The sequence below is a fragment of the Tachypleus tridentatus genome, chromosome 6 (genome assembly GCF_004210375.1).
Source record: "Tachypleus tridentatus isolate NWPU-2018 chromosome 6, ASM421037v1, whole genome shotgun sequence".
NCBI classification, from domain to species: domain Eukaryota; kingdom Metazoa; phylum Arthropoda; class Merostomata; order Xiphosura; family Limulidae; genus Tachypleus; species Tachypleus tridentatus.
The window spans coordinates 137,343,297-137,358,102 of record NC_134830.1 but is presented as its reverse complement, the minus strand read 5'-3'; the positions used below and the strand labels follow the sequence as shown (position 1 = coordinate 137,358,102).

The following is a 14,806-nucleotide window of genomic DNA, read 5'->3' as shown; positions in this document are numbered from 1 at the left end:
CCATTACGTCCATTCATAACATTTAAAAAGGGCTTTTAACACTACTCAAACTAATAAGGACATAAAACTGGTTAATTGAAGTGAACTTACTTATTCACGATGACTACACTTTACAAACTTTAGTTAGGACTTAAAACAACTGTTAAGTAAACTTAATATTCTGAAATTGTCGAAGTCTTATTTCAAGAGAGGTCCAGGTCAATCTACACTTTGACTGACGCGTGTTGTTGGGTTATGCTGGTGTCAGAATACGAAGCTTACTTATTATACTGCTTGTTGTAACACCATGAAATTAAAACTTTTTCATTATAATTTCATTGATCACTCAGTAATTCAGTATTCGAAAAAAAAAAAATTAAAACAAGATTAATAAACATTATGTACTTCCTTTTAAAAATACAGTGCTTCGTTAGGCTAAATAAAACTTCACACGAAACTCTATGTAGGGGGTTTTGCAAGTTCAAAACAAGTGAAAATCTTCACAAGTTCAATTTTTTCTTTTAAATTCACACCAGATATATAAACTACCAAGTAAGCTGTGCTTATAAGTTACAGACTAGTTTCTTTCCACAGATAATCCTACTAAACAGTGACATATCTTAATAACAATGAACACGTACATAATTCACTGAAAAACCCAAAAACACTGTAGAGTTACACACCTCAAGAACTGGACATTTCTTGGTTAGTCTATCCACATAAGAGTAAAGATACCTCCTGCTCAATTGAAAACGTTCTCAATTTTCTACAAAACGTTGTCACTTAGCAGCATCTGTTTATGTCATTAGCAAGTAGGCCTAGGGCCACCATTAAGACGTTTTTTTCCAATTATGTTGAGAAAAGACGTTTTTTTAAAGTTCTGGGATTATTTTCTTATTCCACACTTGCTGGATTAAGAAGGTGACCCTTCTGAAAAAATTTGCCCTTTGCCTCAAAATTCCTAGCTGCAGCTCTGAGTAGGACCCACATGATTTATATTATGTCAGTACAACACGTTGTATCGAATTTGGGAAAGAAAGAACAACAAACGAGGCTCACTTAACAAGAATTATTAACTCTTCCAGGAGCGCCATCCACTTTGCAGTAAAACAAATGTCTAAGTTCTCCAAACGGCTTGGTTAAAACAGACTGGCTTTTAAAATAAAAAGTAGAAATCTAGTCTCTTAGTAATTTGTACAAGAAATATTTTGTTCAAAACTTCAAGATACACGATACACATGAATATACAAACTACAGTCTTACCGTGCAATCACAAAATACAATACTTTTCTTGTTTTATAACAAAACAAATCGTACAAAATACTCTCAAACACATGTACTATGAAGGTACCGAAAACAGCTGTGTTACCTAGGTTAACATGTAACCATTCTGAAATGCTACCTATTTGTTTTGTCCATTACAAAAATACGTGTAAAGTGTTAGAAAATGGCTTTTAAAATTGCCATATGTTTCACTTAATCTTTCCTCATTTAAGTCTAATTAGTAAATATTGTTTAAAGTCATAAAATAATCAGTTACATCTTGTACAGCAACAGATAACAATATAAAATTACATAGAAACAGTGCTATCTTGATGTTGGAAAAAAGCATGTGGTCAGAATTATTCGATCACATGTTCCTGTTTCTCTTCCTGAGGGTTGAACCAATTCTTTGTATTTTTGGGCTTATACAAGGTTTAGGCTCTGATCTCATTGATATAAAATTAACCTTATATACGGTAGTACACACTCAAAGCTTTATGTTGTTGAAATTATATGCTCATGGACTTATACTGTTGAAATCAATACACTCATGGGCCTATAATACTCTGTTTCTCCATCTAACATTACTAGTGTAATTTAAGTAAAGAGATAAAATGCACTGTTTCAAACAGTAGCAATCAAATGGGCCTGGCATGGCCAAGAGAATAAGGCACTCCTCTCATAATCCAAGGGTCGTGGGTTCCAATCCCCATTGCACCAAACATGTTAACCCTTTCAGCCATGGGGGCATATAATGTGACAGTCAATCCCATTATTTGTTGGTAAAAGAGTAGCCTAGGACTTGGCAGTGGGTGGTAATGGCTAGCTACCTTCCCTCTAGTCTTACACTGCTAAATTAGGGATGGCTAGTGCAGATAGCCCACTTTGCACAAAATTTCAAAACAAACAAACAAGCAATCAAATAGTACAATAGAAAAAATGGAGATGTAAACAAAAAACAAAATAAGTTGCACTAAACTTCACGTGAGAACAAAACACACACACAGACAGAGTGGCTAAACAATAGGATATTTACATACAAAATAAAGTAAAACTTGTGACAGTCCAATAATTCAAATATGGAAAAAAAATAACATAAACAACCATACATAAAAATAAACAAAAATTTAATTCTTTGTAAAAACTGTGGGAAAAGTGAGATGAAAAAGATATTATTCTAAGGTTCAACTGAAGCCACAAGCAGCAACACTGACTTTTTGCAAAAAAAGTTACAAGTTCTTGACAGCCTGTGGCTTACAAAAAAATGTTAAAATATTTTACACAAAGTTCTTAAAAAACCTTTTTCTAAATACACAACAAAAATACCTTCTTCAAACACTTATACAGACATCTTGACACACCCACAGGAGACTCCTTCAAACACTTATACAGACATCTTGACACACCCACAGGAGACTCCTTCAAACACTTATACAGACATCTTGACACACCCACAGGAGACTCCTTCAAACACTTATACAGACATCTTGACACACCCACAGGAGACTCCTTCAAACACTTATACAGACATCTTGACACACCCACAGGAGACTCCTTCAAACACTTATACAGACATCTTGACACACCCACAGGAGACTCTTCCACACAAACTTGTCACACACATTTTCAATGGTGTCTCCAATCTTTTTATTTCCCCACTATTTTACTTTTGTATTTTATGAATAAGAAACATTTATTTTGAAAGAGAAAATTTTCATAAGAAAATGATAGAGATAGATGGGTTCTGAGGAAACACAGTAACACATTCATAAATCTTAAGTTACAGAACAATACTGAACAGAGGGAAAGCTACACAAATCATGCTTCTCAGATTTTCTAAGAATTCAAATGCTTGACACACAATGTACACAATGGAATCTTATAACATTCTTCTAAAAAAATAAAGTTAAACATTTCAATAAAATACACTGTAATTATTTTAGAATTACAGAACTAAATTCAGATTTACATTAATTCAGTGCCAATTTACAAACAAAAAATTCTATACATAAATACTAAAGTCTGAAGCTTTGGATGAAGGAATGCATCATATAATCAAGAATACAGTTATATGTACACACGTTCACCTAAACAAGTTTAAACATTCAATTAGAATTCTGTAATTCAAGTCACATAATGATAACATTGCTCATAATCACCTTCTGCTAAAGTACAATTTTGAAATGAAATATGGAATTTTGGACCAATCACACAAAGTTAAGACAGCTTTCTCGCTGAACTCGTATAATGAAGAGAGATGTGTCCTAAACTTATTGTGTATATTAATATTATTTTTCTTTACCATGACCCCTACATTTTTAGGACTTTGACAAAAGATAATCTCCTGTACTGCTAATACTAAGAAAAATAAAGATTTCTGAACATGAAAAAGCACAATATCTTTTCAGAAACAGTTAGGGACACAAACAATGATTCAGGTTACTTGATGTTTGAATAGAACATACTTACAGCTGAAAAATAATATTTTGTTCCCATACAATACATCAGTATGTTAAATTCGGTACAATTATACAGAAATATCCTGGTTTATAAACTTAATATATACAAGTTTCTCTTAAAAGCTATAATAAAACAATGTATCTGATAAAAAGAAAAAAAGTGAAATGGAAAAAAAAGATCTGTAAATAACAATTATTTAGTACATGATATTTCTAGCTAGGAGAATTTACTTTTTGGTCACAACAATGATATATTGAAATAGAATTAAGTTCGATATCAAAATAAATCTTTCAGATTGATTATATATTAAAAAACACAAGAATTTCCTATTTTAACATGAAACTGTTTGATATCCATCCAAAAGATATATTTATCTTTGACTATTTACAATACCAAAACCTAGAGACAGAAAATGAAATGCACTGAAAGATGGTACTGATTTCATTATTATTTATTCACTACATTTCTTCCACTGATCTTTATACAAATGTTACTTTCTATGCCTTGTATGGCTGTTAGAAAATTCTCAGGTTTATAGTAAATCATTCACTTTCAGAAAGAAACAAAACTACAACAACTGGTTGCTGAAAAGATCGATTATATCTAGCTTAAAATATAAAACTTAAAATCTTACAACTACAAAAACGTTTTCCCCTTGTTGAAAAACAAACACCAATTTGAAAATGAGTTTGTTTTTATTACAGGCAGAAATCTGATGCCTAGGAAAAAAGAACTTGGAGACATTTTAGTTGTTTTTATTAGCAAAAGAAACACATACCCTGTAGTAAGGAGCTCAGAAATTTTTTTTTTTTAAACTAAGAAAAGAAATACACATCTTGTGGTAATAAAATTTAAAAATACTTTCAAACAATTTCAGGAATAGACTAAACCACAATTAAGTTGATCACCCTTGAAAATTACTCAAAATGCACCAAACAGTGTAATGGACCAAAGAATCTTTACTTCTAATCAAATTATTAAAAACCAAACCAAAATGCACACATTTCAGTTACTACAAACCATTTAGATTGTTAATGATAAAAACTGTTTTTTTATATAGCTCAAGGAACCCAAGATTTTCAAACAAATTAAACTATTGTTGTTTAGTACACAGACAAATATTTTTGTCTTAACATTTTAAAAGATAACTTTGTGAATCAACATTTTCCAGTTCTTTCATTATTAAACCTAAAGAATTACCTCATTTAAGTTTCAAACACTAACGTTTTAAAGCATGTGCTCACACCTCACTTGCTTTATATAATAAATTTTAATTTTTAAATAATTAACAAACTTACACACCATTTCTTCTCTCTCTCATTTTTAAATTCTATTTAGTTTCTTGGTCACTGAAAGTAGTTCAACACATAGTTTTTAAAAGACACCCACACCAGCAGTTTTCTTTGCAAGATGTAAATACATTACGACTGTATCCGAGTTATGGTTTGTTTGTTTTTCTTTAATGGACAGGAGCATTTGGAGGTGGTTGATAGTTTGGTCCCTGTAAAAAAAAAAAAGTTACATACCACATTTTCATCTATACAAAATAACAAAATTACAATTACCAGCCACAACAAATACCTCTATCTTGCATACATCCATAACAGCTGATAAGTTTATATGCTCTATGAACTAAAATACTTATTAATTTAGTTTTCTAACAGTAAGGTAAAAACATGCTGAAATGAAAGTACAGGCAAGAAAACGTTAGCTTTTGGTATCACTTGGTATTGAATGTTGTTCCAGTTGATGACTTCTAGATAAAACAAAACAACTAAGAATCCCTTTTTGCTCCTCAACCATAAACTCAATATTCTCTGCACTCAAATTTAAACAATCTTCTCAATATTAAAAAAATAGATGATTAAAAAATACCTTTCTTCTAGTACCCAACAACAAAAGTATTTTTAAATATATCAATAAGGTTTACAACTTCCAAAACTTTTGACCTCAACGTTTCCAAGTGTTTTATCTCCATGATGTTACATATCACTGGTTCCCGAAACGTCAAATTAAAAAGTAAAATCAAAAGTATTCTGCAATTAACTCATCCCCATGTCAGCTTGTGAGTCATTTTCAAACTGAACAAATAGATACACAATATTTTTCCTGTTTAACCATATCTTTTGCAAAAGAAAAAAATATCACTGGTGTTATACAAATTTGTCTCTCTCTTGGGTCAATGACTCAAACTTAGCTATCAGAATCAAAGAACATTCACATAACAACTCTTTTAATAACTCTGGAATTTACAACCATCTTAGCAAAGACTATAACAGAAAGCCAAACAGTGAACACTTCATGAATCAGTTACTAATCAATTAACCCAAACAAATTTGAATTAATTGAAAATGAAAAATGATAACAGCAATATTTTGATTCCTGGATAGTTGGAATGCTAACAATAAGAAACCATAACTTTGATTAGCTGGTTATTTTCAAGACATTAACATATTACTTTAGGTGACAACAATACTAATGGGTTTATTTGTTTCATAATTTTATAAGTTGTGATTTATTTATAAGAATTTTCATACAAAGTGAAACATATTTTATCTAGAGGACAACTAGTCAACAACAGCCACAGACACTTCTTATAGGTCTCTTGTCAGATCAAATAGTGGAATTTGAACATAACCCTCTTAACATATCCACAGCCCCAAATCGAGGTGCATATTTTTATGATAAAGTATTACAAACCATGAATCCTCTAGTTGAAAGCTAACCATTTAGACAATTCCTAGCCTAGTGATGCATTTCCTGAGCTGTCAAACTAAATATTGCTAGAACTAGATTTTCTTAACATTCATTGATAATTCTTACACCAAACCCAACCAAATTTATTTTATCAAAAATTCTTTCTAATCTTAGCTGCATATTCTTCACTATACAAGATTGTCAGATCAGTTTTACAATTAAGTTGAAATAATGTCATGGTTTCTATTGACAATTTATCACAGTATATCAAAAGTCACTTAGTTCCTGATAAATGTTAGAAATTGAATTTATTAAATGTCAAATAGCCAACAAAGTCCACAAGTAAAACTACAAAATGTGCAAGTTTTCTATTATTAGTTTGTATAATTTTCTTAGCAGCATCAGGATCTTAGTGTATAACTTAATTAGTCCTTCTTGATGAAACTTTGTGGACACTATAAATAATTAACAATATTCACTGCTGCACTTTAAAGGCGATTGCCAAAGAGTATTTTACTAAATTACAAATATAAATAAAAAGTACAACTAAAACATTATTAAGAACTTCATGTACCTGATCCGAAGGTTTTGCAGACGTACTTCCCCGTAAAGAGTTTGGTCGAAGAAAATACAACAGGACTGACATTAAGAGCCAACCCAGCACAAATAACATCAAGGTGAATTCACTGCTACCAGATGGCATCCCCTGTGGTCCAGGCACTGCCAAGTTAATAAATTTATAAACCATGGAATATTGTCTCTAATAATTTCTAAATGTATATTTTATGCAGATGTTTAAAAATTTATTCCATACATGTGGGAGTATTCTTATGTTTGATAATAAATATAAGGTAAATACGTCATGGCATCTAAAATAACTTACAACAGAATAATACCAAATTTATACATGTACTAGTTTTTGACATTCCACATGTCTTCTATAGTCTGAAGGGCATGAAATGTTGAAACTAGTATCAGATAAATTTGACATTATTTCGTTATTGTAGATTCAAACATTATTGATGTTAAATGTTTAATACTTTAACTCACAATAACCAACACTCGTTGTTCTTAATAAGTTCAAAAAGTAACTGACTTACTTTCTTGAAAACATTCGGTGTCAGTGCAGTACCCTTGAGAATTGCGAATCTGAGGAAACAATTGGACATGTACTTGTCCACTACTAGTATCTAAAAACAAACATTCATTCATATATACACACACACACATCTAGAAGTCGTCCACTGTAACTTGTAAAAACATATTAGAATACAAACTGACAATACAAACTTTTATGTTTACTTTGAAAGCAATGTATTTAAGTGGATAGTTAATATTAATACTGGTAATTCAAAATAAAGTGTCAAAAAAGCTGATAAAGAACAAAAACCTTTAAGCTCACTGATCTGATAGGCATATTAGTTTGTTTGTTTTGAATTTTGTGCAAAGCTACATTGGGAACATCTATACAAGCAGTCACTAATTTTGCAGTGTAAAACTAGAGGAAAGGCAGCCAGTCATCACCACCCACTGCCAACTTTTAGACTCCTCTTTTCACCAACAAATAGTGGGGTTGACCATAACATTACAATGCCCCTACAGCTGAAAGGGCAAGCATATTTGGTGTGACAAGAATTTGAACCTGCAACCCTCATATTATGAGTCAGGCTCCCTAACCAACTGGCCCAGCATGGCCAGGATATATTAGTAATGTACAATCACGAGTACTTGAAATAAAATGTGTACCAAAATGCCAATGTACAACATCAGCCTACAGTACTCTACATTACTGCAAGTTAGTGGTTCTCAAGCTGTAGGGCATACCCCCTAAAGAGGGGGGCATGAGAAACATCAGGCTTTTGAGGTTTAGTGTAAGTATAAAGTGTTTCCACATCTTTAAGAAATTTGTGGAAAAGTATCTTTGTACCAAATTCCATGTAAGTTGGTTAAAACAAGAATAAGTAACTGACCCAAATGATAAAATTGAATTTATTTAACCTTTCAATTCCCCCTTCCCCAAAAATCATATCCCATGTAAGTTGGTTGAAACAGAGTGGAGTAATTGTCAAAAAAACTAAAATTATGATTATTGTGGAGTATCAAGCCCTCTATAATTATCCAAAATAAGCAAATCCACCATTTTTGTTTGTTAATGTGTAGAACCTGTAGTAAATATTCTTTGTACCACATCTCATCAAAATCGATTGAAATATTGCAGAATAATTGAACAAAACCCAAAAAAATTATGGGGTTCATAAAAATTTATATTTTTGCTAATTTTCTTCTTGATTGTTGTAAATGTAACTGCACAAGAGCCCAAAACTTACATTTTGTGGTTAATTGGCCTTTGACCCCATAAAATCCTTAAAAATGACAAATAATAATAAAGAACATCATGACTAGACGTATTTGACTAAGCCTGAAGTCAATCTGCCGAGAAATGAGGAAATGGAAGTCAACTGTAAAGCGTTTGGAAGAAGAAAAAACAATATAGAAATTGTACGTCTCTCTGCAAATACACAACAATAAAACCTAACCAAACATAATTTTTAAGAGGTAGTGCCACTAAGATAACAAATTAACAAGTGTTTTTAGTAGATCTCAGCATACCATTCTCATAAGCCAAAAACATGGGATTCCCTAATTTTAAAATAGCAAGTGTTTTAGTTTTTCTTTCCATTTCATATTAAGATAAGTAATCATTGTTGAAGACAAATGTAAAATTTGATAAAAAAAATTTTAAAAACTGATATTGAAAACAAGGTATCACACATCAGCTGACTAACTATATCCTCTGAGGGCACAAAATTTGTGACTTTCTTTTTGAGTTATACAAGAAAATAACTTTCAAAGAAAGTGTCAGCATTGAAAAAAATTTCAATCCCTAACACCACAAGCCTTTCAACTTTAAAAGTTTAAATTAAGTTCTAAATGTTACTTCAAGACCTAAATATATAAATAAATAAAACCTACCAGAGAGATGAGTCGTTGCATGACATGCTCATGACTCCACACACACTTGCAAGGATCAAACCCTAAATCAGCCATTGTATCCAGTTACGTCAACTGCACAAGCTGAAGACAAAATTACTCAAATAAGTTTCTAGATTACTGTGAGCAACATAAGAAAGATTTTAACACATTTAAATACCTTTAATATTACCCATTTACAGTACATGTACATTGTTTAATGTTCTCCACATACCAAAGTTATAAACACTGTGAACTTCATTTGATAAGGTTATGATTATTCAAACTGAAACTGATTTATGCTTCTTAGACTTTATGCAATATTTCTTATTAATAATGCTGTACAATATATATTTGTTCAGGCTATTAAAAACCCAAACTATATAGGTCAGTCTGTAGCTTATATTGCTCTAAATGGATCAAAACAAAACAAAAAGTTTTTTTAAGTATATAAATATAATAATTGCCCTATTTTCAGTACCTGCCAACCCAACTTTAAAATAAATACACTATTACTTCAAACTGCCATTTAAAGATCACATAAAGAGTAAAAATTAGTTTCTATTGCTTCTGAATGTACTATATATTTACATAATTTAAACAAATGCTCCAAGTAAATTTTATTTTTCACAAACCAGAAAGGACATTAAATTAAATATGCACAAGTACTCCGGAAAAACTTTTTTTGTTTTTCTAACAGAATTACAAGCGGTTTTCAGTAATTTTATAAGCACTAATGTATGTGGATTCATACAATTTAGTATCACTAGAATATAGACTATATCAGCAAAGACAGTGTTGACTCTGTGCATTCTAATCAATACTGTGATATTGCTTATGTCACATATTGCATAGAAATAAATATAATCTTATCAGCAGTTTTTTTAACTGTTATTTTAGAGTTCAGTTCTATGCGAGCACATTTAAAGATTACGAGGTAATCCATGCTGCGTCAATAATATCCAAACATGTTGAATCTTCAAAGAGGTCCAATAAGTGTTTATCTAACAGTTTATCAAAATCTACTATTAATTAACTGATGTTATGCAACTTTAGAAAACTTTATGATTTTATGTAGATTTTACATAATATGAAGTACATCACAAAACAAAAAATCCAGTTTTCTTGCATTTAGCTTCCTCCAATTAAGATATCCAAGCCTAAAAATTCTGTTATCAGTACATTTGAAATTTGAAAATATTTTATCACAACTAATTATTTCTTGTGATGACGAGAAACTCATTTGAATTAAAAATGTATCTCAGGGTGGTTAGTATGGGTATTAACCTGAAGATGACCTAAGAAGATCAAAGCATTGTTCTCTGCTTTATTTTGGCAAAAGTGTTAATATCCATACCAGCTGTCCTAAGGTACAATTATTTCTTGCCTACTGAGGCTTCATTCATTTGTTCAGTTTTGTAGTAATAGTAATCTCACCTTAAATACTGAATGCAGTTGCTAATCAAACTTCTACTATAGAAACAAATTATTAGGCTTATTTTGGTTCTTCTCAACCCATTAAATTACTAAAACTACCACAAGGGGTTCAGCATGTATTAAAATTTAAAACATTCAATAAATAGCAAAAAAACTCAGAAATTATATCTTTATATTATAGAAATATCTCAATCTGATCAAGCAAACTACAACAGCCATTTCAAAATGTACACATTATGCTATTCAGTTGTGTAGTCTAAATATCCAAACAGTTTCAAATAAAAAAACAAACATTTTCATGACATTTGCAGTGGCTTGAAATTATAAAATATCTCACTATGAGAACAGTCTGACTAGTGTTACTTTTGAAAGCAAGCTCAATAAATGGTGAGCACCTGAATTTAAAAACAAAAGCAATCACATATATATATATACTATTACATGTGATCTATAATATAACAAAAACTAAACATTATAAAATAACAATAAAAATGCACATGACTTAGACTTAGTGGTATCAGCTGCAAATATCGTAGTAACTGGGTGTTTACACCCACCATATTCATACATGATGCTGGCACAATGTTTCAAATGCACAGCTCACTGTAGGGCTTTACTATTAAAATAACAAATATTATATGATTAGAAGAAAGGACTTTACTATTAGAATAACTGAATGTTAAACCATGAGAAGAAAGGACTTCACTATTAGAATAACTGAATGTTAAACCATGAGAAGAAAGGACTTCACTATTAGAATAACTGAATGTTAAACCATGAGAAGAAAGGACTTCACTATTAGAATAACTGAATGTTAAACCATGAGAAGAAAGGACTTCACTATTAGAATAACTGAATGTTAAACCATGAAAAGAAAGGACTTCACTATTAGAATAACTGAATGTTAAACCATGAAAAGAAAGGATTTCACTATTAGAATAACTGAATGTTAAACCATGAAAAGAAAGGACTTCACTATTAGAATAACTGAATGTTAAACCATGAGAAAAAAGGATTTCACTATTAGAATTAGAATAACTGAATGTTAAACCATGAAAAGAAAGGACTTCACTATTAAAATAACCAAATGTTAAAGCATTGGAAGAACTTTAGTATTATAATAATTCAGTGTTATACCATCAGAAGAATCAACTTTACTGTTAGAATAACATAATGTTATACCACTAGAAGAAAGGACTTTACTGTTAGAGTAACATAATGTTATACCATTAGAAGAAAGGACTTTACTGTTAGAATAACATAATGTTGTACCATTAGAAGAAAGGACTTTACTGTTAGAATAACATAATGTTATACCATTAGAAAAAAAGCTTAGTTCTGACTTGCAGGTGATCCACTTTTATCAAGACCTGAAGAAACTAAGTCTACCTGTATAGTTAACATCTTATTACAGTATTTATAAAGCAGTAATATACAAATAAAGCAGCTAATAAAAACTGTGGAAATTCATACACATATGGTTGATGAAACAAGTATATTATTCATTGAAAATAAAAAGAAAAATTATATATATAAACATTTATTAAAGTTCTGTGTTAAAATAGTTAATCCACTTTATAATGAAATATTCTGATCATTAAAATTATTTTTCATCAGAATATTATTAGAATGAAATTGAAGTAACATGAATGTAAAAGTCTTCCAGAAATTATCTCTTGCAACAGACAAATGTATCTCAGTTTGTGTAATACATTAATTGTAATTTTAATGTTTTAAATATTTTAAGTTTAACCAACTAGTCTGACACAATAACTTTTTTAATATAGTTTTTTCCCTTCCCTTTAATAAATAATACACTAGTATCATCCTTATCTGGAAATGTCTACCCTTATTATGTATTTTATTGGTAAAGGTCTACCATGAATAATGAAAATAATTCTTCAATTGTAACCCTACTCAGAATGGAACTACATTTTTGTCAGAAAGTACAGATTGTTTTCTTGTTTTTTGTAAATACAATAAATCTTGAACGATTCCCCATACTTAATGCAGTTAACCCATCTTTATTAGTTACTTAAGTTACATCAAGTTTGTTTCTCACTGTGTTGGCAATTAAACTACTTAAATCAGGCTTTTATCGAGTGAAAATTACTTAGACATAAATTTGCAGTCTACTAACAGCATAGCAGAAAATGGTAATATGTTCCCCCTTTACAGTAGGAAGCCTCTTCTGGGAAAGTTTCGGCTTGAAAAAGACTTCTCAGGTGTACATTTTATGAGCCTTTAAACCCCAAAATTATTTAGTGGTAAGAAGGAAGAAATGTGCTATGTTTTAGTTAAAACAGATATCAATGTAAAAAAAAAAAAAATTTAGGTCTTTTGGGTTTAACATGTTTAATGACAAAATGATAATTAACAATTAAAAATGAGTCGATTTATCATTTTTGTTAACACAACAAATACAGTTAAATATAACTTAATTTTAAATGCAACATTTAGAGTAATACCACAAAACAATATTGCATTTAATGAAAAATAACAACTATGAATGTTTTCAAATAAATTCGTCGAATCAAATACATAGAGAACAAAGGTTCTTGCAATTGTAGCTGTAATGTTAATGAAAGATATTTAGGGCTAAGCTTTACTGTTGTTTTTACCGTTACTAGTAATACTACCACTAGTGTTACTGTTATGTCAAGTTACTGATTCCTAGGTCACGTGCTAAAGAAGTAACCAGTTAGTTGTAATATACTCATCGTAATATTAATACTGTACTAATATTAATGTCCCAGTAGAGATTATAGCTATTGTAGTCCTAAATTTTAATTTTAGTGTTTCACTTTTGGGAACGTTATTATTAGTTTAAACTTTACAAATACTGTGGTTCCTGTTTTGAAAAAACAACAAACTATTGCTTAATTTTATTACCGGTAACACTTAAATACTTTCATTCAATCAATAAAAATAATGTCTGCTTAATCCTGACATATTAATTCACAACTTACCCGAAGTAATGGACAATGATACACTATCACTGTTAAACTCTTCCTCAATTTACAAGCAAAAATATATGCGTAGTAACATCATATATCATCAGTTTTAATAAACACCAAGTAACGATTAACAACAAATTTTACATCCGGGACAGCTTCGAAAATCTGACGTGTCGTTAAGATTTATATTCACCAGATGACACTACCAGCCTCCTTTTTTGAATGTCATACAGCATTGCAGACACACAAGTGTGTCCTGAGTATGATACTGACTTTCCATTTCTTTCTGTTCCTGGTATTCTCAGACAATTCTACGTTGTTGGCCACAGTTATTCACCATTTTGTGAGTCCGTCAATCATCTATATTATTTATATTCTCTTATTTTTCTTTCTTTTTATCTTGTCCGTCATTCCTATATGCTCCACCTTTTCTTTCCCTATCGCATAACATGTAAACTCAGCTTGTCTCTTTCTTATTTTCTTGATAACGATGCGTGTTATGCTTGTTTATACCATTACCTTCTCATTACGTTTTTTCTTAGACCATGTTATTAGCATCATTCTTCTTAGGAACCACATTTCGGCTGCTTCTATCTTTCTGTCAAATAACATTGTATAGCTTAATACTTAAGGACAACAAGAGATCTACATATTATCGGTCCATCTAGATTCTTCCATCAACTAAACTACAACTATTAAAGAAAATCATCTCATCGAGTCTTTTATCATGTATATATTTATTTAAATTTCTTGTAACTCCATCACATTCAAAAGTAACCTATTCCGAAGACTACTAGAGAAATAAAAGTGTCTAAGCTGAAGATGATTCACACCCTGCTAAAATTTACGATCGTGAAGCATGAACGATCGTACATACCTTAAGGGTTCGATGTGATAACGCAAGACGTTGTTTTTTCTTTCTCTTACTTTTGTTAATATATTTGTTTGTCAGTTTAGCTTTCATGTTTTGAAATGAATTCTTAGCAAACATTATTTTACTTTTGATCTTTCCAGTGCACACATCATCTAACATTGTTAATAAA

The 14,806-nt window shown here is 30.6% G+C and overlaps 1 protein-coding gene across 1 annotated transcript; it reads right to left on the bottom strand.

Annotated features, from left to right (window-relative positions):
- Nucleotides 1-1,167: 1,167 nt before the first annotated feature.
- LOC143253787 (small integral membrane protein 14-like) lies at nt 1,168-13,912 on the bottom strand. Its single transcript, XM_076508159.1, has 5 exons — nt 13,776-13,912; nt 9,373-9,474; nt 7,500-7,548; nt 6,974-7,119; nt 1,168-5,203 (listed from the first exon to the last, which is right to left on the bottom strand). The coding sequence occupies exons 2-5, from the start codon at nt 9,445-9,447 to the stop codon at nt 5,162-5,164; spliced, it is 312 nt and encodes a 103-aa protein (XP_076364274.1). The 5' UTR covers nt 9,448-9,474; nt 13,776-13,912; the 3' UTR covers nt 1,168-5,161.
- Between the last annotated feature and the right edge of the window lie 894 nt (nt 13,913-14,806).